General features: G+C 43.7%; 1 protein-coding gene across 1 annotated transcript; it reads right to left on the reverse strand.

The window, feature by feature from the left end:
- Positions 1-749: 749 nt before the first annotated feature.
- On the reverse strand, positions 750-24,943 carry LOC115822577 (transient receptor potential cation channel subfamily M member 2-like). Its single transcript, XM_030786480.1, has 30 exons — positions 24,830-24,943; positions 24,458-24,638; positions 24,133-24,299; positions 23,711-23,895; positions 23,543-23,600; positions 23,243-23,443; positions 22,999-23,101; positions 22,096-22,217; positions 21,599-21,901; positions 21,330-21,473; positions 20,906-21,038; positions 20,494-20,639; positions 20,137-20,249; positions 18,983-19,193; positions 18,685-18,803; positions 18,410-18,548; positions 18,064-18,235; positions 17,795-17,975; positions 17,345-17,532; positions 17,127-17,253; positions 16,879-16,972; positions 16,635-16,719; positions 3,186-3,328; positions 3,020-3,072; positions 2,854-2,883; positions 2,652-2,738; positions 2,190-2,268; positions 1,918-2,016; positions 1,577-1,681; positions 750-950 (listed from the first exon to the last, which is right to left on the reverse strand). Exons 1-30 carry the CDS (start codon positions 24,926-24,928, stop codon positions 846-848), a joined length of 3,972 nt encoding a protein of 1,323 aa, XP_030642340.1. The 5' UTR covers positions 24,929-24,943; the 3' UTR covers positions 750-845.

The raw sequence follows: 24,943 nt of genomic DNA on the forward strand, positions 1-24,943 counted from the left end.
ACTCATACTGAAAAGTTTCATTACATTGTGTATACTTGAGGATTATGTGAACCTGTCGGCGTTAAAATTTAAAGGAGGGCGTGGAATCAATACTGCTTAGTCGAGCCACCTTTTCTGGACCAATGAGCTGCCACTGAGCAGAACCACCGAAACTGCTACATGAGCGAAGCTGGTCTGAAGAAGTCTTTGGTGGCATTATCAGGGACCCTGTAAAATGTCATATGAGGCTACTGCTGAGAAAACCTAACTGATGTTATCTGATGCCTTATATCTATACCAATATCGTCAAACCTTTGCGAAATTTCTATTTCCCATCAGAAAAATAAAAGACGCCTGTCCATTTATAAGCACTAGAGGGCAATGTTATGTCGCAAATCAGGCACCAGATGCACTGCTGTTTGACTGAGTTAACATTAACGAGCACAAAACGCCTCTTTTGAAAATTCATAGTTTAATGTTGTCTCGACAATGATTGTGACTTAAAAAAATGTTTGATCAACAATCTCTCACTCTCTCTATCTCTGATGGAAATCAGTTTATCAGTTTGCCTGAGAAAAATCACCTGTTAATTTTCTGAGAGTGACAGAAAGAGGACTACAATGCTGTCAATAAACCATTATTATTATTATTATTATTATTATTATTATTATTATTATTAAATGTACCACAGTTTGCCTCAGTCATTCAAATAATAATTTCTTACAGGATTGTCTATGTCTTGATATTCAATGAAAACAGTGTGGCTTATATAGTTTTGTCATTGCAGTCCTCTACAACATGGTGCAAATTGTATCAGTAGTCTTTCCGTCTCTTAGAGCTTTGGCACGTGCTGTTTTTCCTGAGGATCAGAAAGGAATATTGTGGTCTTGAGCAACTCTCCGGAGAGCCTCTCTTTGGTACTCGCACACCGCTGTACTTTTCTTCACCTCCTTCCACTGCAGTGACTCAGTCTGAGGAGAGAAGAGAGAAAAGATCAGCTCGCAGAGAACAGCCAAGCTCTTCAACCTCCTCCAATCACACCTAGACCTGAGTACACACGAAAGAGTCGACGATGAACAATGTCATCTCAAAAAGAAGGCTGTGCAGTACTTTTCCATGTAGAAGAACACAAAAAAAATCCAATTTATTGCATTAAGACTGTTTGACCGATATTTGGGGAAAACAAGACATAAAAATTTTCTCCAAAATTAAGTGACCTGTGATGAGCTCAACTTTTACACTTTACATTAAACATCAAAACATGTGTGCACGTTCGTTCATTCATCCATTCATTTTCAAAGCCTCTTGTCCTAATTAAGGTCGCGAAGGGTGCTGGAGCCTATCCTGGCGTTCACTAGGCGAGAGGCGGGGAGACACCCTGGACAGGTCGCCAGTCTATTGCAGCACTTGTGCACATTTCTATTCTAATTAACGAATAACTATCTAGAGTAACATGTCTTAACATTGATGACTGGAGTAGTCTTGGAGTTAACTGCCTGTCATGTCATCATCGATAGGCTATGAATAGAGAACTGGACCAGAACACTCTCTTTTTGTCTCCCCCGCCTCTCAAACTTGCTCGTCTGCTTCCCTTTACCTCTTGACCACCGCTTTGCCAACTGGTTACATGAATGTTGATGATAGATTTTTCAAGCCAAGCGTTATCAGTGTTCCGAACATCATCAATGTAAACTTCATCAACCTGGAGAAGAACACAAAACCGTAAGTGTGCTCGACACAGTATTCATAAATATTACAACCTACACCCTTTGTAACTCAGCTCTGTCCAAATGAATATGAATGTTGGCCTTTTATGACATACAAAGAGTTATGCATGGATTATCATATAAAAGCACTTGCTACCAATAGTGTTTAGCTGAACAAGACAAGGATACTGCCATAAGCATAACACGTCACATCCAGGTATCTGCATTTTACCCTCTTTCTCTGGGCTGGGTCCTCTACCTCTGCTTTGATCTTCTGATACAGCTCTGTGCCCAGTAGACTCAGCAGCATTTCAGGTATGGATCCATCAGACTACAAGAGAGCATTGAAGCTGGAGTTAATGGTATGATATACCACACAGTAAAACTCTGAAACCCTCTAAACATGATTACTCCTCTAAGCTCTTTCACTATTACACAATAACAAATGAGAATTATGAACGCATAATTTAATAGTTCTTTAGGGAGAGTTCAGAGAGCTCTCACTGCAGGAGATGGCCACTGGTGTGCAGGCTCATCCCAAACAGCCAGGAACTCAAGAGCAGAGGGGTCACTATTACGCCACCTGGAAAAAAAGAAAAAGAAAAAAAACCCTGTCTCATTTAAGTCAATGCATGTTACATGTTACTGCAGATCCTCTGCGCCAGGCTGCAGGGCTAACCTTAAGATGCACAACGAATGAATCAAATTATTTCTGTTTGAGGCATTTAATCTGATACATTTGTAGTCTAAATCTGATCTTAATCTGAAGTGCATGTTGGGAAAACCCATAATCAGAGCATATATATATATATATATATATATATACACACACACACACACACACACACACACGCACTCACATACACATACATATATACATATGGGTGTGTGTAGTGTATGTGAGTATCTATTTTTTCTCCATTTTAAATTGGAAGGGAATTGGATTTTAGAGCTTCATTCTCTCACCGAGTGAGAATTAGGTCGACCCCACGATTTGGACCCAAGTTGTTAAGCACTCCTTTCCCCCTCATTCCAGTCCGGCCATTTGGATTTCTGATTTATTTATTTTTTTTTAAGAAGAGAAGAGAGAAAGAACATAAGTACAGTTTAATAACATGGTGGTATAACAGAGCAGTGCTGGTCCATAAGATGTTTAATGTCTCCATACCTGTAGTTGTCTAAAGAAGCAAGTTCTGATCTGCAGAAGAAAAAAAACCAAGTCCTTTACGACACCTGCTTGTTTTCTCATCAGAGCTAACTCAATATGTTGAATGAAGTAAAATTAAGAAGTTCAGATTGTATTTTTCAGACTTTGTCTTTAATATAAAACTCACTCATTGATCGGCTCTTTGTTGTAAACCGGAGGTTTGTAAAGGCTAAAGTCCACCTGTAGCAGAGTGTGTAAGTGTAAACACATCAGAAAAAAGCTTTGCAAACAGGGAAAATACACTTATCCATCTGTTTGTCCACTAGACAGTAGAGTGAAGTAAAATAAAGCACCTCCCAGGGCACTTTCTCCTCCGGGACAGGGAAGCGAGGCTCTTTGCTGTCAGGGAACTGGAGCTGTCGTGCAAGTACGTGATACTGGGCCTTTGCTTGATCTGTCTCCTGCCCATCTGGCTCATCTAGGGAGGTGCTTTTACCTGGGGGGTGGGGGCGGTATTTTGTTTAGCATTCATCAAAGAGTGGAACAAGTCTCTCTCTCTCTCTCTCTGTATATATACATACATACATACATACACACACACACACACACACACACACACACACACACACACACACACACATATATATATAAATACATACATACATACATACATACATATACACACACACACACACACACACACACACATATATAAATATATATACACACACACACACACACATACACACACACACACACACACACACACACACACACACATACACACACACACACGATCAAAGCACGAGGTGCCGGGACAGCGGTGGCACCAACAAGCTCTGCAGAGGCGATGGTCACAGAATTGGCTGGCCTGGTAAGGGTGCCTCTGCAGTCACAGGTGACACGTGATGAAAGAATGGAGCAGGTGATGATCCGCCAAGACCAGCACTGGTGGAGCATGCAACACCAGTTTCAGCAGCTCTAGGGCCAGGTGGCCAACATACGTGCAAGCAGTGAAGGCAGTGAGGAATACAGGACCGGAACACCCCAGACACCAGCCGAAGGAGAGCCACGGGTAGGCTACGGGGAGCCCAAGCTTCACCCACTAACTAAGGATGATGACATTGAGCACTTCTTGACTACTTTTGAAAGGATGGTGGCTGCCTGCCGATGGCCAGAGGTCACATGGGCTATAAGACTGGTGCCCCTCCTCACAGGAAAAGCCCGAAGTGCCTATGTGGCCACGGACAATGACGGCACAGACGACTACAGCAAGGTCAAGTAGGCCATCTTGAAAAAATATGAGATCAATGCTGAGACCTATAGGCAAAGATTCCGCTCAACCGAGCTCCGGCCAAGGAGCTTTTTGCCAAATGGGTCCAGCCAGAGAAACACAGTCCAGCAGATTTCAGAGGTCATCATCTTGGAGCAGTTTATGCAAATGGTGAGCCCTGACATGGCAATGTGGATCAAAGAGCATGACCCCAAGACAGCAGAGGAAGCAGCAAAGCTGACAGAGGTCTTCGTGGCAGCACGAAAAGGCACCAGGGGCAGTCTCTTCAACTGTTGGAACCAAGGCAGCAGGGGTGATGGGGGTGGTGAGGGTCGTGGTCTTGTTCAGAATAGGTCTGGGGCTGTTAGTAAGCCGGCAGAAAGGGCTAGCCGACAGGACATTAGGTGTTACCATTGTGGAGAGATTGGACACACTAAGCCACATTGACTGGCCCGAAAAACCCAGAACACTGCCATTTGCTATGTTCCACGACCACATCCACCACATGCACCCTATCCAACCCACCTACTGCTTACAGAGAGCTGCACCACTGAGGGTTTAGTACCTGTTCTTGTGAATGGTCAGGCTGCCAAGGCTCTGGTGGATACTGGCAGTACACAGACTTTAATACATGACAGTTTGGTCCCTGAGGATGAGTGTGTAAGGCCCTTATAAAACACTTTACTTTGTTAATGCCTTTCTAATGTTAATTATATTTTAGTTGATAACAATGCTTCATACATTGTATATTGAAAATAACTACATCTACCATAATCCTTTGTTTTCCTTATTTGGTAATACTGTGTGTTTGCCCGCGCAAAGTTGTGAAAAAGCCTAATGATGTAACCAATCCTGTGCAAGTTTAAAGTTGTGATGTGCGTTGAGCCAATCAGAGACTGTGAGACATTAAGCGAGGATCTAGAAGCTACTGCTGCAGAGAGAAGTGCAGAGAGAGAGAAGTTGGAGTTGGTGACACGAAGTTTGCTGTCGGAAAAACCGGGGACTAGATCGAGTGAAAGCGGACTTTGCCAGCCTGTGAAGCCACATTGTAGCTGACCTGCTGAGGAACTGCTGCTCGAGAGGAGCCTACAGTGTTTAATTCGTGAGGCCAGACTGTTTTTCGTCCCGTGGGGTAAGCGCGACTGCAAAACCAAGTGAGTGAACTTTGCTGCCGTCTATGTCGGATCTCATTCGCTATTCGGAGTTTCACGAACTGTGAGTTGTCTCAATGTGCACCAACACAACGGGCCCCAACGTTTATTTTGCAAGCTTGCAAAGGGTGTAATGAAGACTCTAAATTTTACTTGTGTGTTCATTGTATTTTGTTTTGTGATCAGTATCCATTGTAAAATCGCTGTGTTACAGTTGTATTGCTTCGCCGCCATTTTGTGAAGTTAATTGCCTAGTATAGCGAGTGCGGGGAGAACACTCGTGTTGCAATTGTTTTCTGTTGCCAAGATTTATTATTTGTCAGGTTTCCACGTAAGTGGGTATGGTGACAAAACTGATTTGAAAGAATATTTGTTATTTAATGTTTTAATTCATATTAGACCCACAGACACATTCGCAGACGCATGCACATTCTCACACACACACATACATGCACGCAAGAACATATCCACACTCATTTTTATTTTTATTTCATGGGGAGTTAAAAAGAGTAAAATAAATGTCACCAATTTGTTAAATTTCATCAACGTGTCATTTCATCACTGTTGTGTAACTGAAATACTGATATTAGGGATCATTCATTTTACTTATTGCTTTCATGTTAACTATATCTGAAGATCTACAGCTTTTCTGCCAGGTAGCACTGGTATTGTACTTCTTCAGTGGAGGCACCGCGCTATTTAGTTTATTCTCATCTTGCTTAGGTTTTTTCTTTTTGTTGTCGCCCATAAGTATTTGCAATCCTCACCTTTTCTAGCCCTAGACCTGCCAGTCCCAATTTTAGTGGTAGACAGGAGATCCAGCCAGCTCACCATTCTCGGTAGGGAACCCAGGATTCTGTTTTGTTATATCAATAGGAGTGTGACTCGTGAGTACCTTCCGGCGCCAGGGAAGAAAAGGGTTACATTTTTGGAGGCACCGCTGGGATTATCCTGTTTACCAGACAGGGAAAGGTTAGTTTAGTGTGGTTGTGAACATTTTATTGTGTGATATTGGTGGTCGCTGGTTGCAGACACTATGGAACTCACTCAGGTTGTGGAATGGAGTCGTGAAGAGAATGTTTGTCTGTCCCGTGCTGTTGTGCTGGGTAATGTACCTTTAGATGTGGTGGATGAGACTGTAGCCAGAGTGTTAAATACAGTGAAAGTCTTTGGACATACTAAGATTCGTGGTCGTCGAGGGGACTCGACTGGTCGTCAGTTGTTCATATTAGTAGAGACAAGCACTGATTTAGACCCTAATAATGTACCTCCAGAGGTAGGGATTGAGGGAGAAGTGGGACCCTGGCCTGTGCACCTTGTCGAAAGTCTGGTAGTTCCAGGTTCTGATATAAGTTTCCACTCAAAACTGATGACACTACTTCAACAAGAGGGCAAATCCCTTAGGGATCTTAGGGTTGTTGTCTCTGATGAGGGGTCCTCGAATGCAGATGTGAATACGGATTTAGTGAATGCCATAGGCAGACTAGTAGACAAGTGTAATCAGGTGTCTGCTGATGGGCCTAGCTACAGAAAATTGAGATTGTTTTCTGGGCTGAAACCTGTTCCATCATGCGAGGAGGAATATGATGCCTGGATGGAGCAGGCTACTCAAATGGTAAGTGAGTGGCAGTGTAGTGAAGCAGCTAAGAAGCAGCGCATTGTTGAAAGTTTGAAAGGACCTGCTGCTGACATTGTTAGATTTTTGAAGGTTAGCAATCCCTCTGCTACTGCCACGGATTATCTAGCTGCTCTTGAGACAGTCTATGGCAATACAGAGAGTGGGCCAGATCTCATGGCCAAGTTCCGACACACTTATCAGGAGGAAGGAGAAAAGCTCTCTGTCTTCTTGTACCGTTTGGATAAGCTTCTTCATCGAGCTCTGCTAAAAGGAGGGATTGATGCTGCAGGCATGAACCGAGCTCGACTGGAACAGCTGATTAAAGGTGCACTGACCAATGACATGGTGGCGTTACGTGTCAGGATGAGTCACACACTGCAAGATCCCCCTTCTTTTTCCCAACTGATGAGAGAGGTGAGAGAGGAGGAGAATTGGGTCAACGCTAGAGAGAGTGTGAAACCCGCCGCTAAAGTTGCTACCTCAACTGTTCCTGAAGTGTCTACAGTGACTGGATTGGACAGTCTGAAAAGAGAGGTTAGAGAGTTGTCTTCTCAAGTGTCCAAACTGTTGAGTGGAGTTACAGTGACTCCTAGCCCTGAAGTGTTGATGAAGTCTGGGTCTAATGCAAGCGTGTCGGGAGCTGCTGCTCAGAGTGCCCCACTTGGAGTTAGAACTCCCAAATCTCCCCCATCTGGACTTTTTTGCTATAAGTGTGGAGAAGATGGGCATACAAAGAGGGAATGCCAGGGCTCCGAAGACTTGAGAAAAGTTAATGAGAAGCTGATAAAAAGGAATACGAAGCAGGGAAACTCTGCCGGAGCTCAGTGAGGGAACGGCGCAGGGCTCCGAGGGAAACACGTTCCACGAATTGTTCATCCTCTGTTGATGCTGGCTTACCTGCAGGTTTAGTAGGACCCACCTCTGTTGTACCTGTCCTAATAGAAGGTATATATGCAAAGGCTTTATTAGATAGTGGTTCCCAAGTCACTATTTTGTACAAGAGCTTTTACAGTACTCACTTGAAACATTTACCTATGCAACCAATTGAGAACCTTGAGATATGGGGGTTAAGTTCTCACAAGTACCCCTATGACGGTTATCTGCCTCTTAGGCTTGAATTCGCTGAATCTGTGGCTGGTGTTCCTCAGACCGTCGACACCTTAGCTTTGGTGTGTCCAGACCCTGTGAAGGATGAGGGCATAGCCATTCTTGTAGGGACAAACACTAGTTTAGTGAAGAAGTTATTTGACTCCTGTAGGGAGCAAGCTGGAGAGGGATTTTTAAGCACTTTGACCATACACCCTATGATTAGAGAAGTTTATCAGTCCATCAGTCAGGCAGATGGGTTTCATTCCCCAGAAGAGACTGGAAAACATGGAACAGTATGGTTCACTCAGCGTAGGCCATTAACTCTACGTCCAGGGCAACTACTACCTGTTACGGGTGTGTCCAAGTTTCCTGGTGATTTCACAGATCAGTTAGCACTCATAGACCAGCCTGAAGACACACCACACCACAACAAGCTCCAGGTGAGGCCCGAAGTGCATCCTGCATCTGTTGTATCCAGCAAACGCATCACATTGACAATCAAGAATATCTCCACTAGGGAGGTAGTCCTGAAAAGGGGAACTCGTCTCGCTCACATTTTTCCTGTTGCCTTGGTGCCACAGCTGACTGCAAGCACTGACAAAGAGCCACCTGACACACTCAGTGTGACTTCCTTTGATTTTGGGAACTCCCCTATGCCAGACGATGCAAAACGTCGTCTCTGTGAAAGGATGTTAGAGAGAAAAGGAGTTTTCTCATGTCATGAGTGGGATGTCGGCTGTTCAAAAAGCACTATGCACGAGATAAGACTGAAAGATGCACGGCCTTTCAGAGAGAGATCTCGGCGTTTACCCCCTGCTGACTTGGAGGATGTCAGGCGACACCTACAGGAACTCCAGAAGAATGGCATTATTTCAGAATCCCGAAGCCCATATGCGTCACCTATTGTGGTTGTTCGCAAAAAGTCAGGGAAAGTAAGGATGTGTGTTGATTATCGAACCTTAAATCAAAGGACCATACCTGACCAGTATACCGTTCCAAGAATTGAGGATGCTCTTCACTCGTTGGCTGGGAGTAAGTGGTTCAGCGTTTTAGATTTGAGGAGTGGTTACTACCAGATACCGATGAGTGAGGCCGACAAGGAGAAGACAGCGTTTATCTGTCCGCTTGGTTTTTATCAGTTTGAACGCATGCCTCAGGGAATCTCTGGAGCCCCTGCAACTTTCCAAAGAGTAATGGAGCGAACCCTTGGAGACATGAACTTTCTGGAGGTTTTAGTGTATCTGGATGATTTAATTGTTTTTGGCCGAACCATCGAGGAACATGAGGAGAGATTGTTAAAAGTCCTAGACCGACTAAAGGAAGAAGGTCTGAAGCTGTCACTGGATAAGTGCCAATTTGGCAGGACGTCAGTCACCTATGTAGGGCACATAGTATCCCAAGATGGAATTGCCACCGACCCATCCAAGATAGAGGCCGTTGTTTCCTGGCCTAGACCCAACACGGTGACAGAGCTCAGATCCTTTTTGGGATTTTGTGGCTATTATCGACGTTTTGTGAAAGATTTCTCAAGATTGTGTCGCCCCCTCAATGAGCTGCTGCAAGGGTATCCATCTCATTCCCGGTCAAAAAGAGTGAAAGCTGGGCAGCCAGTCACCGACAAGACCTTCTTCAAGCCCTCGGAACCTTTTGGCTCCCGTTGGAGTGACATTTGTGAAAGCACTTTCCAAGAGCTGAAGACTCGGTTGACGCAGGCACCAGTATTAGCTTTCGCTGACCCGCAGAAGCCCTACATCTTGCATGTTGATGCTAGTATGGATGGCCTAGGTGGCGTGTTGTACCAACAACACAGCGAGGGGTTGCGGCCTGTTGCATTTATTAGTAGAAGCCTGTCTCCATCTGAGAAAAACTATCCCACGCATAAACTAGAGTTTTTAGCTCTAAAGTGGGCTGTTGTGGACAGACTACATGATTATCTGTATGGAGCGGTGTTTGAAGTGAGGACTGACAACAATCCCCTGACCTATATTCTGACATCAGCAAAGCTAGATGCTACTGGCCACCGTTGGTTGTCTGCTCTGTCAACTTACAACTTTAGTCTAAGATATAGGCCAGGGCGGAATAACATCGATGCAGACTTGCTGTCAAGGCGTCCACATCCAAGTTCATCACCTGATGATGACTGGCATGAGGTACCAGCTTCTGGAGTGCGAGCTCTCTGCCGGTCTGCGTCAACAGGGAAAATATCAAGTCATCTCCCCGATCCCTGTGTCATACAGCAGATTGGTGCTCATGTGACTGCTCTTCCCAAAGCTTACTGTCAGACAGCAACTGTAGTGACAGACCAGTTACCCAAGTTCAGTCCCAGTGAACTACTAGCAGCTCAGAGAACTGATTTGTGTTTAGGAGAAGTGTGGCTTGCTGTAAGTCAGCGCCAACCTGCTGACAGTATCCAAGTGGACCATCCTGATTTTAGGCTATTTAAAAGAGAATGGGATAAGTTATCAGTTGAGCAAGGTCTACTATATAGAACGGTGAAATTGTCTGATGGACGTGTAAGAAAGCAACTTGTGCTGCCCACTCAGTTCCACAGTTTTGTCTTGAAATCTCTGCATGATCATACGGGCCATTTAGGTTTTGATAAAACATACTCCCTGGTCCGTGACAGATTTTTCTGGCCACGCATGAAACTTGATGTGCAGTCATACTGCAAGACATGCGAACGGTGCATAAAGAGAAAGACCTTGCCACAAAGGGCTGCGCCGTTATCCCATATGCACAGATCAGGACCCCTTGATCTTGTGTGCATTGATTTTCTATCTATTGAGCCAGACAGCCGTAATGTGTCCAATGTGTTAATTGTAACAGACCACTTCACGCGTTACGCGCAGGCTTTTCCCACTCGGGATCAGAAGGCCATAACTGTAGCAAGAACTTTGTGGGAGAAATATTTCATCCATTATGGTCTTCCAGCACGCATACATTCAGATCAAGGGAGGGATTTTGAAAGCCAGTTAGTGAAGGAGATGATGACTATGTTAGGTGTGAGGAAATCTCGGACTTCACCTTACCATCCCCAAGGTGATCCGCAACCTGAACGTTTTAACCGGACACTTTTGGATATGTTAGGGACACTTGACCCAAATCAAAAACAGAAGTGGAGTCAGCACATAACCCACCTTGTGCACGCCTATAACTGTACTCCCAACGAAGCCACTGGCTACTCGCCTTACTTCCTCATGTTTGGGAGAGAGGCAAGATTACCAGTTGATGTTTGTTTTGGTGTGTCTGCAGATGGTACATCCACAGCCTCTTACACCAAGTATGTGTCCAGAATGAGAAAAGACCTTCAAGCAGCTTATCAGCTGGCTCAGTCCACTGCTGCCAAGATGAATCAAGAGAACAAAGTACGGTATGACCAGAAAGTGCGTTATCATTGCCTGAGTCCAGGAGACAGAGTTCTCATTAGGAACCTGGGCCTAAAGGGGAAGCAGAAGCTTGCTGATCGTTGGAGCTCAAGTCCTTATGTGGTTGAAAGCCAGATGTCTGACCTCCCAGTGTATCAACTGAGGCCTGTGGATGGCACTGGACCAGTTAAGGTGATGCACCGCAATCACATTCTGCCCTTAGGACAAGAGGTTAGATTGAGTGCTGATAGTGATCCCAAATTTACGTGTTCTCCCAGAGCCATGAGGCGGAGAAGGGCGAAAGAAAGGAATAGAACTCGTGATGCCCAGATTTCTGACCCTGTAGCTGATGTACCTCAGATAAGCGGTTGTTCCTCAGATTCAGAGTCTGAATATGGTAATTATGCTGAGGATTTGATTCTTAATGTACCTGAGATGATTGAGTCCTATAGACGGAGTGCCCAGGATACAGTGCCTGTACAGCATGAGGCTGCAGTGTCCGCAGTAGGCCCGCCAGTCGTAGTACAGTTGGAATCAGCTGCTGATCTACCGGTGATCGTAGAAGCGGATGATGGGGTAGCTCTTGATGAAACAGTTGGGAACCAAGACTGTGTTCCAGAGAGTGTTTCCAAAGAGGAGTCTGATTTAGATCAGTTGGATGGGACCCCAAGTGTAGTTAGGAGATCAGAGAGGGAGAGGAAACCAGCTGAGAGATTTACTTATGATACTTTAGGTGAACCTACTACATCTGTCTTGGCCTCTACCAGTTGTAATGTACATTCAGTTAAAGTTGGAGCTGTCCAGTTTCCTGAACACTATAATAATTTTCATGCCTGGTGGTGCAGTTCAGATCGTTGCACCTGTACCGAATTTGTTTCTCTTTTTGTAAACCTAGTTTGGGATGCCCTATGAGACAGCATGGGGGCATGCTGTATTTTGGTGGGGGGAGAGTGTAAGGCCCTTATAAAACACTTTACTTTGTTAATGCCTTTCTAATGTTAATTATATTTTAGTTGATAACAATGCTTCATACATTGTATATTGAAAATAACTACATCTACCATAATCCTTTGTTTTCCTTATTTGGTAATACTGTGTGTTTGCCCGCGCAAAGTTGTGAAAAAGCCTAATGATGTAACCAATCCTGTGCAAGTTTAAAGTTGTGATGTGCGTTGAGCCAATCAGAGACTGTGAGACATTAAGCGAGGATCTAGAAGCTACTGCTGCAGAGAGAAGTGCAGAGAGAGAGAAGTTGGAGTTGGTGACACGAAGTTTGCTGTCGGAAAAACCGGGGACTAGATCGAGTGAAAGCGGACTTTGCCAGCCTGTGAAGCCACATTGTAGCTGACCTGCTGAGGAACTGCTGCTCGAGAGGAGCCTACAGTGTTTAATTCGTGAGGCCAGACTGTTTTTCGTCCCGTGGGGTAAGCGCGACTGCAAAACCAAGTGAGTGAACTTTGCTGCCGTCTATGTCGGATCTCATTCGCTATTCGGAGTTTCACGAACTGTGAGTTGTCTCAATGTGCACCAACACAACGGGCCCCAACGTTTATTTTGCAAGCTTGCAAAGGGTGTAATGAAGACTCTAAATTTTACTTGTGTGTTCATTGTATTTTGTTTTGTGATCAGTATCCATTGTAAAATCGCTGTGTTACAGTTGTATTGCTTCGCCGCCATTTTGTGAAGTTAATTGCCTAGTATAGCGAGTGCGGGGAGAACACTCGTGTTGCAATTGTTTTCTGTTGCCAAGATTTATTATTTGTCAGGTTTCCACGTAAGTGGGTATGGTGACAAAACTGATTTGAAAGAATATTTGTTATTTAATGTTTTAATTCATATTAGACCCACAGACACATTCGCAGACGCATGCACATTCTCACACACACACATACATGCACGCAAGAACATATCCACACTCATTTTTATTTTTATTTCATGGGGAGTTAAAAAGAGTAAAATAAATGTCACCAATTTGTTAAATTTCATCAACGTGTCATTTCATCACTGTTGTGTAACTGAAATACTGATATTAGGGATCATTCATTTTACTTATTGCTTTCATGTTAACTATATCTGAAGATCTACAGCTTTTCTGCCAGGTAGCACTGGTATTGTACTTCTTCAGTGGAGGCACCGCACTATTTAGTTTATTCTCATCTTGCTTAGGTTTTTTCTTTTTGTTGTCGCCCATAAGTATTTGCAATCCTCACCTTTTCTAGCCCTAGACCTGCCAGTCCCAATTTTAGTGGTAGACAGGAGATCCAGCCAGCTCACCATTCTCGGTAGGGAACCCAGGATTCTGTTTTGTTATATCAATAGGAGTGTGACTCGTGAGTACCTTCCGGCGCCAGGGAAGAAAAGGGTTACAAGTGGAATGGTCAAGCCCCAGTTAAGGTGTGTGGTGTGCACAGAGACATCAAAGTATACCCTACAGCAGAGGTTTACTTAACTGTTAGTGGTCAGACCTTCCTTTTGCCAGTAGCTGTAGCATCCCAGTTGCCTCATAAAGTGGTGTTGGGCCAGGACCTCCCCATTTTATGTGACTTATTGCAACAGGTGAAAGCTTGTGATAACTAGAAAGTAATGTGATAACTAGAGCACAGAGAGTGAGGGAAAGCTTGCAAGTGTTGCCTTTTGCTGGGGTGGATGCTGATGCGGGGTCAGGAAAGAAACGCCAGTCCAAACGGGAGAGACGCAGGCAGAAGGTTGTGGGTGGTGGTGAGCACCGTTCTTCAGAAGCGTCACCAGAGCCTGACATTACTCTGAACATGGATATTCCGGAAGATGTAGCCCAACTGCAGAGGGAGGATAGCACTTTGCAGGGTCGGTTCCAGAAGGTGTCAGAGGTTGATGGAGTGATAGAGGGCCCTGTGCCCGGCCTAGAGGAGGAGCGGTATATCCAGAAAAATGGTATCCTGTACCAGGTGAAGGGAAATGTCGAGGCTTTGGCAGTACCAGAATCAATGAGACATATGGTTATGACTCTGGCTCACTCAGTACCCCCAGTTTTTTTAACTCCTTTTGGGCTTTACCATTTCACAGTGATGCCATTTGGACTGCAGGGGGCACCAGCAACCTTTCAGCGTCTCATGGACCAGGTGCTGCAGGGCGTGGGTGCTTTTGCTGCAGCATACCTTGACGATGTGTTCATCTTCAGTGAGACCTGGGAGGATCATTGTGACCATCTGAGGCAGGTACTGGGTCAAATTAAGGATGCTGGCCTGACCATCAACCCAAAGAATTGCTCGCTGGCAAGAAAGGAAATCAGCTACCTGGGTTTTATTATTGGTGACAGGGTCATCCGCCCACAGCTAGAGAAGGTGGAAGCCATCCACAGCTGCAGGCCACCTACAACCAAGAAACAGGTGAGATCATTCTTGGGGCTAGTGGTTTGGTATAGGAGATTCACTCCTAACTTCTCTGCCAGGGCCTCTGTGCTTATAGATCTCACCAAGGGGACTGGACCCAACAAGGTGATCTGGACGGAGCAGTGTGAGCTGGCCTTCCAGGCCCTGAAGGAGGCAGTGTGTGAAGAAACAGTTGTGCTGAGTCCAGACTTTGATAAGCCCTTCATTCTGCAGACGGATGCCTCGGGGGTTGGTCTAGATGAGGTGTTACTGCAGGAGGTGGATGGAGAGCGCCGGCCAGTAGCTTTCTTGAGTCGGAAGATGTTCCCCAGGGAGTGTAGGTATTCAACTGTGGAGCAGGAGTGCCTGGCGATCAAGTGGGCGCTGGATTCCCTCCGGTACTACCTCCTGGGGAGACACTTTCTGCTGGAGACAGACCACTGAACGCAGCAGTGGCTGGATAGAATGCGAGATTCTAAAGCCCCAGATGGAGCCTCTCTATTCAGCCCTACAACTTTACAGTCTGCTACCGACCTGGGTCTGTGAACAAGGTAGCAGACTTCCTGTCCCACATCCCAGAGGGTATGGGGTAGGGGTAATAATTTCTTTTAGTCCTGGTTTTTATAATGTCCTTTGCCTGGACGACATGGGCCGACTATGGATGGGGGGGGGGGGGGGGGGGCAGGGGGAGTGTAATGGAGCTACGGCCCGTTCCAACTGAGAAGGGATAGGCGAACATTTAAGTGTGCACCCTTGCAGCTTACCGGCAAGCGGTAGCAAAACAGGAATTGCAATGGCGGCATCTACACCGGAAAATATAACTACAATCATCGCTTTTCTAACATTTAGGGTGGCCAACTAGACGGTTAGGAAGTTTTAGTTGAATTCTATCATTGCACACCTTCACCGAGCAATAAAGTATTCTGGTCAAATACTTACAGTGTAGATACGGCCGTTGGTTGTCACAGGTGAAAAACCCAACGGCAGTGTTGCTGGTATATTTGTAGTTTTAAGGACATGATGTCATTCCTGCGGACTGTCGCAGTTATAGGAAATATGGGGGAATTTTAAATTTGTCTAAGAAATCATGGAACTAGGCATTTTAAAATATCAGTGTGTAAACTAACTGAGTATGATTTGGTATGGGTTATTGATGTAAATTATAATTTTAAATTATTGTAAACGATTGTGTGTCACAGCCTGCACCTCATCTTTGGACTTTTAGTTTGAAATGTCTTGTGCTCCTGTTCCATGTGTGTTTCCATCCCTCGCCTGATCCTCTTTGTTCCATTTATTAACCTCGTTTTCCCCTTGTTAATTTGCCCCAATCATGTTTGCCCTGTTTAGTTCTCCTCTTGTATTTAAGCCCTTGTGTTTGACCTGTCATTGTTTGTGTTTGTATGCACACTGTTAGGCTGCACCTTTTTGTTACTGGCCTTTGTTCCTGTTTGCACCTGTCTATTTATCTTCATTTTGTAAGTAAAGTCCTTCTTTTTTGTCACCACCATCATTGTGTCTTGCGCTTGGGTCCACCACCTGACATTGTGTCTGTTTCTTTCTTTATTTTTGTGTGTCTGGATTTTTTTTTTTTTTTCCAATTAGAAATGGTTAAACCCCGGGGCAGTTCATGAAAGGGAATGAGACATGATCAGAGCTGGAGAAGCCTTGTAATTTGAGCTGGGGAATTTAGAACTTGGAAAAGTTGTTGAAAAGTGTAAATGGAGGATACTTTGGTTGTGTTTTTTTTTTTTCCTCTCCACTGATTGATTTTCATTTTTGAGGGAACTAGTCTTTTGTTTTTGGTCTGGTTGCACTTGTTACTGGCTGGTTTGGGACCCTCATCACTTGGAGAATCACCATGTGAAACAAATAAAATCTACACTCTTTCGCATCGCACGGCACCTGTCCTGCCTCTTATTCCATGACACAAGGTCATCCTTCTCACACACATATACATACACTTACACATTACTGGAGGGTCCTCATTTGATTTGAAACCTTGAGATCTGAGTGTATCCATTATCCACTGGAGTGACTGGGAGACCTGTCAGAGAATTATCAACGTGTCACAAAGTTGAACAATGACAGCTTTGAATCTGGATTATGTTACTCAGTGTTGACATTTGACGGAGAAGGAATGAACGCAAGGCATTAAGACCAGATTCACTGGTGGTGGTACGTGTAGACACTTAAAGCTCCAAACCTGCTCCTCCAGCTGAGTCAGCCTCCTCTGTATGATCTCAGATGCCCTGTCCTGTTCCCACTCCCTCTCCAGCAACTCTGACATGGTGCCGACCCTGGAGAGCATGACCAGAACCTTCCATTTCTACCAGGCTCTTCAAAATAACCTCAAAATAAATTCTATATAACCCAAATTGGCCATAATAATTATATAAGTCATAAGCAGTCTCAGGGTATGGAAGTCCACTCCCAGCCCCCTATTTTCTTTACTTTTCAGCCGTTTCCTGGATACGGCATTCCATGCTCTGACTGCTGTCCTGATGCATAGATGCCAAATAATTATCCGTCATGAGGGTTTCCCATGACAACAGCAGTTCTTCCTCTTCTTTGGGCAGATCTATACCTGAACAAGTAACAAAAAAAATGAAACCACACATTATAATATACCACACATTCTCTCACACCGTTCAACCCCACTAGCTTCAAACACTCACTGAAATGGTCGTCATTCTGCAGAGGGCGACACAGGAGTACTTTTAGGATGAAAAGGTAGAGGTGGTTGAACAAAATGAAGGGAGGTGGTGCTGCAGGTCGGCTGTGGTACTCTCTTATCAGCTCGTACCTCTGAAACTTCCAGAATTTGTCAGTGTTGTCTTGCACCTCCTGAAACGTGTAGCTATTCAGAAAAGTCAATTAAAAATGTTAAATCAAAGAAGTATGGAGGGCAAGCTGATCAAGAAGCCATAAGGTAACTGACATTGTTCTAGGGGATAATTTATTTCAGTCTAAATGACCATGTTTTAGATCTACTGTGTCTGTAAAATTTTAAAATAAATGTTTTAAGTGATTTCAATAAAACTATGTTGTACTTTGGACAAAATATATATTTAATGGTTAATACTGGTGGGTAAAACAAAGTGTCTACAGTAGTAACTCACTTGAATATGGCAATTAGTAGATTAAGAAGCAGTATGTTGGCAAATAGCAGATAAACACTAAGCAGGATAATAGTCATCCATTCAGGGAATGCAGGCATGTTGTTTTCATTCAGTACAGGACATTTGGGTTTCAGAGGGTCTGTACCATCCACACTACAAGTGCTTATGTCAAACTCAGCATCTGCAGCAACAAATAAGATGTAATGTTAGAGGCCTGAAAAATGAAATCTCAGTGTGCGTTTAAGAAATAGGACATTATTGACACTCACTGTCACTGCTCTTTGGCAATTCTCCAAATATGATGAGGTAGGGCTCATAGACAGCACCCCGAAATATCCAGTCGAGCCGCACCTCGTTGTGGACTCGAATGCCCTGTACAGCCACTCCATAGGCCACGATCCAGATACTCAACAAAAACAAGAAGAAGAACAGATCCTTCATCTGCTGAGAACACAGAAAAAAACAACAACAACAATCATTCACTGGTCTCATAATGTTATACAGCAACACATGACAAACATGAATCTTAATGTTCCTATGCAATAAAATGTAATCGATGATGACTGGCTTTACACCCTGAAAGCTACAATGTGAGATCAGCAGTCACGTACGCACCATTCTCCTGACGATGATGATATTAGGGCCCAAAGTTCTGCTAACAGTGAACACTGCCATCAGTCTCAGGGCAAATATGATGAAGTCTATGCAGAGGATAACTTTGCCTGCATAGAACAATGAGTGATTGGGCTGGAGCCTGCCAAAAAAAAAAAAAAGAAAAATTCAACTGTGTTGAATCTGAAATTAATTTTGGAGGGAAGATGAGAGAGATGAGAATGTGAGAATTTTTTTTTGGACAAGTCATAGATAATTGTTCTATTCTCTTAACACACCTCAAAGCTAGACCAATGATGAACAGTAGTATGGAAAGCACATCAAGAATGTTCCAGATGTCACTGATGTACATTCTCGCTTTCCTTCGAAATCCAGATTGATCAGGCATATGGAAAAGCTAAACACAGGTAAACATGAATGCAAATCAGAACACCTCACTGTGAATGAAAATGCTAGTCATAAATCTGAGTCAGTGACTGCATTGAACTTGTTACTGTTCATTTGTAAGCCTGTTATGCTGAGTATGCTTCTGATCCAAATAAAGAGAAGTGACATATGTTGTAAGGTGCATCTCACCTGTCGAATCTCCTCAAACACAAGCGATACAAGCCACACGTAGAGCAGGAGCTCCCTCCAGGATGGAGTGTCCTGGAAGTCAATCATCAGCACAAAGGCAAAGAGCCACAGAAAGCCAAAATAAGATGCTATGCTCCAGTAGAATTTCACCTGAGGAGAGGTGAACAGGCCCACTAGCCTGGATGAGCAGGTCAAAGGTTCCAGAGATGATCTGTCTGAAGAGTTACTGAATAAAGTACAGGCATAAGTTAGGTTTTGACAGGAGTTGACAGTTATTATTCTAGTCTTGCCATAACTAAATGCACTTAAGAGCAGGCTTCAATGATAAAAGTATTTTGTAAATATAAACCGAATGCTTGAGTTTCCGTGGGGATTGGAGCAGGTCTCAGAAACAAAGCACCTTGCATTTTTCTCCTCCTCCTCCTCCTTCCTCTTGGCCTCTTTCTCAATCTCTTCATCCCGTCTGACATACACAGAGTAACATCACTTTCTCATGAATATTATGCTTAAAAGGAACACACTGAGTATAATGTAAAATAACATACTTCTAAAAATGGTTGAAATGTGAGGGTTTTTTTTATTGTTTGCTTTTAATGGTAATATATGAAATGCAGGTACAGAAATCTGCAAAAGTGACAAGTAACGTAAAGCCTTTGTCTAAAATCAGCTATGAATTTGTAATTTAGTATGACATTAAAGAGTAATTTATTACAGATTATACAGTTCTCACACAGGATCAATTTATGTCAAGTTTAAATTCTCATTTCAGAGGCAATCATCATTGTGTTTTGAAGAACCGTGACTTTAAAATGTTTCATATTTGTATGTAAATGTTGTAATGTTTGGCTAATCTGTGCCTTCTGCCCCAAGGAGATAAAGGGAAATGAAATGTTAATCTGATAGCGTCACTGGCCCCAATGTTATGCTGCCATCTTGTGATCATTTGTCTCATTTTAAACCTTTGTACAGAGCCAAAGTCTGGACTAATTTTATCTCATATCTTACTATTGCAAACAGACTGCTAAAAAGCATTCAGATAAACTTCATTACATTAATATCAAATATATATAACCTATGACAACATTAACTGGTACTACTTTTTCACTTTCACTTATTTGTGAATGTCGGTGTAAACTGCAGTGTGATGAGGTTACCTGTAGGTCAGGAAGCCTGTGTAGACCAGAGGAAAGAAGAACATACAGAGCACCACCTTCCACGGTGGATTATCAACGGCCAACTCTCCACACCAGATCTGGGTTAAGAGAGCCTGCACAAGGCACAAATCTTCCTTATCAGCATGTGTGCCAACCCAGTGTCGCCATGATCTTCACATTGACCCCCCACCCCCCCCCCCGCCACCCCCACACATGTTTCCTTCACCACAGATGTTTGGAGAAATGCTTAAATAAAAGGACCACATCCACATCTATTTAATTTGAAATTTTCTCAAATGCAGTGAATAGCAGTGAGACACAAAAGAGCCTGTGCCCAAAGGTCAAACATGTTCTGACCTGAACCCCTGAATGGGCCACAAAGCTCTTGTCATTGGCCTGCAGAGCCAACTGTAGACAGGTGGTTTTGCCCCAGGAGGGTGAAATCCTGACCAGCAGCTTCTGAGCCCGCTGTTCATCCCATTTGTAACATTCAGAGAACACACCTGAAACACACACACACAAGTATGGGGAGTCTATGGTGTATAGCATAAATGAGCTTAGTATGCTTCACAGATTCTCTATACCCTAAATATAACTCCTTACTTAAAGTCACCAAATCCACATATGGTTCAAAATGTATGTCAACAATCAATCAGTCAAACAATTGACCCATAAAATAAACTCTTAAAGAATATTGGTCTGGAGGTAGAAGGTTGGCTTGTCCTGATGTAGTGAGAGTGTTTTGCTGTGTATAATGTAAACTTTGTACCAATAGCATGTTTCTCATAGTGGTTGGCCAGTTCTCTCATCTCTTCTGACTCATCTCCCCCACTCTCGTTCTCCTGTGCAAGCTTCTTCAGAATCTTACTGGCTGCCAGAGCTGCTGCAATGCAATCTTTGCACTACACACAGACATCAGAGAATAACATCAGTCTTTACCTTTACACTCTTAACACAACTTAAGAATGAGAACAAAAGACAACTAAAATCAGGAAAAATTCTTTTCATCATAAAATCCTGATAAAAACTATTACCGCACAATATCAAAAGAGCACAGATATATGTAATTGAGTGTGTTTGTGCGTGTTATATGTGTACGTGTATACATATATACATATATGCACCAGCCGAAAACAAAGCCTTATCCTGTTCATCCTAAGATAGCATTCCTTCCTTTTCTCCAGTAGCACTACCTGATCAAAGATGATCTCAGCCAGCTCCTTCTGGTTCTGCACGATGGCCCAAAGGAACAGGTCTCTGCCTGGATCACAAACAGTGTCCACGGTCTTGCTGTCCTCTGAGTAGCATGGCACCTCAATGTGCTCTTCGGATGTCATCTAGAGAGAGCCATAGATCAGTTTATCCATTTATATTATTATTAAAACAACATGATAAGAGGTCTTGTAATGACAGCATCCATGCTCTAACTCACTTTCTGTTGGATGGTGGCGACTCCACGCACATCACTGCGCTGGGTCGTGGAAATAGGATAGAGCCGCTGTGTGAAACCCCCCAGTAGGTGGCGCACCTCGTCTGATACATGACTGAGAGAGAGTTTCTTCTTTGAACCACTTTTATCATCTCGAAGACGCTTTTCTAGCTTGTGCCGAAAGAAGCAGTGTGGCATTTTGGCATAGAGATCACACAAACGGTCCTCCTTTTCCAGGAACTTGCCAAAAGAAACATTGTTCTCCAACAGCAGCCGCACAAACTCAGGCTTATGGCCCACCAGCGCAGAGAACATGGCCTGATGCAGATCAGTGGGCTGATGTGAGAGGAGGGAGGAACGACAGGTAACAACAGTCAGAATTAAATCAAGCAAGCTTATCATTGACTTTAATGCAAAGACCCTAAGTTCACTTCCACTATCATCGAAGATCATTTGAATTCAACTCCTTACTGGTACTGACAGCCATGTTAGATATGGCTGTATGATTGTTTGGATGACAAAGCACGGACCTTCCACTGGTTCACTTCAGTGAAGATCTCACTCCTTGCAATGTCAACGCGGTTCCAGGCCACAGCCAGTTCCAGCTGCTGGACCCAGCTTTGCTCACCAAAACTTTCACTGCTCCTAGAGGCTGCAAGGAAACAGCAAAATTTCATCAATGTCATCTTGAGCTAGTGGAATACTGAAGTAATGAACCTCCCAATGGAAAAAGATTTCTATCAAGATCTTGCATGATGCAGGAAAAGCCCTTGATTATATTACACCACATTACATTAATTTGGCTGATGCTTTTATCCAAAGCGACTTACAAGTGGAGAAACAATTCAAGCTCCAGTATAGTGAGAGCATCTGTGACTGCCGACTATGGCAGACTGCTGCAACCCTGACGTCTTGGGCTTGATAAAGTAGTGTTTGGGCACAACCACACTGTCAAAAGGTATTGTCACAGGGGCTAAAATTCTTTACAAAGAGCATGGTGTACTAGCATTGCACCCATAACATAGATGGAGAGTCGAATAAGGGAAGAGGTGGGAGGCAGTGGGTGTGGGTGGGGATAAGACACAGGAGCAGCCAGATAGGACAAAAATGAAGACAAAACAAACAAACACTACAAATAATGCTGAGGCAAGAGACTTTCATGAAAATTAAGTAATGGTTCTTAGGTAACTGTCAACGACATAACACTGGTAAGCTTATTGTTGATGTAGAAGGATTGCTAAAGATTTGGGAGACACTGGGATGATCATTAAAAACATTAATCTACCATGGAGTCCTACCATGGAATCTGACACACTTTATCTGTCACAGTGAAGCATTGAAGAATGAATTAGCATACTAAGGTAACAAAATCAAGTTACTGGATGAATTTCAAGTGTTTGCTGATGGGTTTGATTGGGTTCTTTCAGAGGCACCTTTCAAAAAAGCTTGAAGAATGGCTACATCCACATCCTGTTTTTTTCCCTCATCATAGTGGAATACAGTCAGTAACTGGGGCATTCTAATTATGTCTTGAATCTGTGGAGAGGACGAAAAAGGATAGCAAAACGCATGATCCTGAAATAAGTTACACACATACAAAAGCCAACAAATCACCACTGTAATACCAAATCTACAGGCATCTAAGTGTCTCAGAACACGCCATGTTTCCATTGTCACCTTCTTGGTCCACTCAATCAAGTTCAGCTCAGAGAACTTGCCACTCTCCTGGCCAAAGAACTTCTTCATCAGTCGCTGGATGAGAGCCATGGTGACTTGGGACACAGGCAGACTGGCAACCTCAGCGATGACATCTGCCACTCTCCCCGAACCGCCCAAGACCACACAGGGAGTTTTGTTGAGCATGGCATTGTAAATAGTCTGTGGAACACATCTTTGGATTAACCATAGCTTCATGAAAAGTAAAAACACATAACGCAAAAATCAAATTCAGAAATTCAGAAGGTTTTAATGTCTCACATTTAGAGTCCCTGGTCCACCATTCAACACCACACATACCACAGGAACCTTTACAACACTGTCTGGAGATGGTAAACAAAGCCAGATAAGAAAGCAAATGATTATACTGTCAAAAGCATGGATTATCTAAGAAAGAAAAAACAACAGCACATTTCAGGATGATGATGCTTACCTTTGTCTCCCAGGGGCTTTTCGGATATGAGCTTCTCTAGCTGGCTACGCAGCTCGATCTCCTTCCCATACTGTCCATGTGTCCCATCATCCACCAGCAGAAAGTGAGAGTGATTAATGTCCAGAAGGGAAAGCCGCCCCTGATTTGTTTCATCCAGTGAGTAGTTGACAGGAACGTAACCCTGAGAAAGGGAGACAGAGAGAGAGAGAGAGAGAGAGAGAGAGAGAGAGAGAGAGAGAGAGAGAGAGAGAGAAAAAGAGAGAGGGTGGAAGTATAGAAACACATGCAATCAGCATTTTGCGGATTATCAGTTTTTTTCCAGCATCGATTAAAAAGTAGTCACGAACCCCCTTTATGCATTTAGCTGAAAGATACAGCTAATGGCTAATGGCTAATGTCAGTAAGGTCAGTTTCTAACCCCACTGTGAATCAGAGAATCCCTGTTGTGCACTATGCCCCAGGTTGCCATGCCGATGGTCACAATCTGGCGGTCGGAGGAACCGTTTCTCAGAGTGTGTTCATGGACGGCCATCCCGACATGTTTCATCACCCCAGTGTTGGTGCCCCCAGTGATGATCCACGCACCTGCACGTGCCACACAACAGATGTTAACACGAACAATAGAACATGAACATGAACACATGGAGAATGTGGTAGTGCTACATTGTACTGGCATACAGTTAAAGAAGCAGAAACAATAAAAGTCATTTTTATTCAGATATAATCATTAAGGTGCTGTAAACCTGTAGTCTGAGCCACTTTAATCAGGCCCTTGCGAAATGTCCTCTTCAGATGGTCTTTCATGTGGAAATTTTTAGCTCCACCAGTGACTGATATCACCAGATTAGGAGGCTGCAGTTTCCAGTGTGTAATCAACAACTCATACAGAGTATCTGGTTCGGTATCTGAGGACACTCGAACATACTACACACATGCACACATACACACGCGCGTGCCCAAACACACACACACACCCACACACACACACACACACACACACCAGAACAAAACAATCTTTCACATTCAGAAAATAATCAATATATGACTTAATATGAATAAATGTATGAACTGACATATGATCAAAAACAACAAAATGAAAAACCCAAGAACCCCACCTTGCTTGTTTTCTGACCCAGTCCTCCAAAGTCTATTTCACCAAATGCATCAGTAGGCACCTCACATATATGTTTATGCTTGTCCCACAGCGCACCCATGGATGTCTCTGATCT

The sequence above is a fragment of the Chanos chanos genome, chromosome 10 (assembly GCF_902362185.1).
Source record: "Chanos chanos chromosome 10, fChaCha1.1, whole genome shotgun sequence".
In the NCBI taxonomy this organism is placed as follows: Eukaryota; Metazoa; Chordata; class Actinopteri; order Gonorynchiformes; family Chanidae; genus Chanos; species Chanos chanos.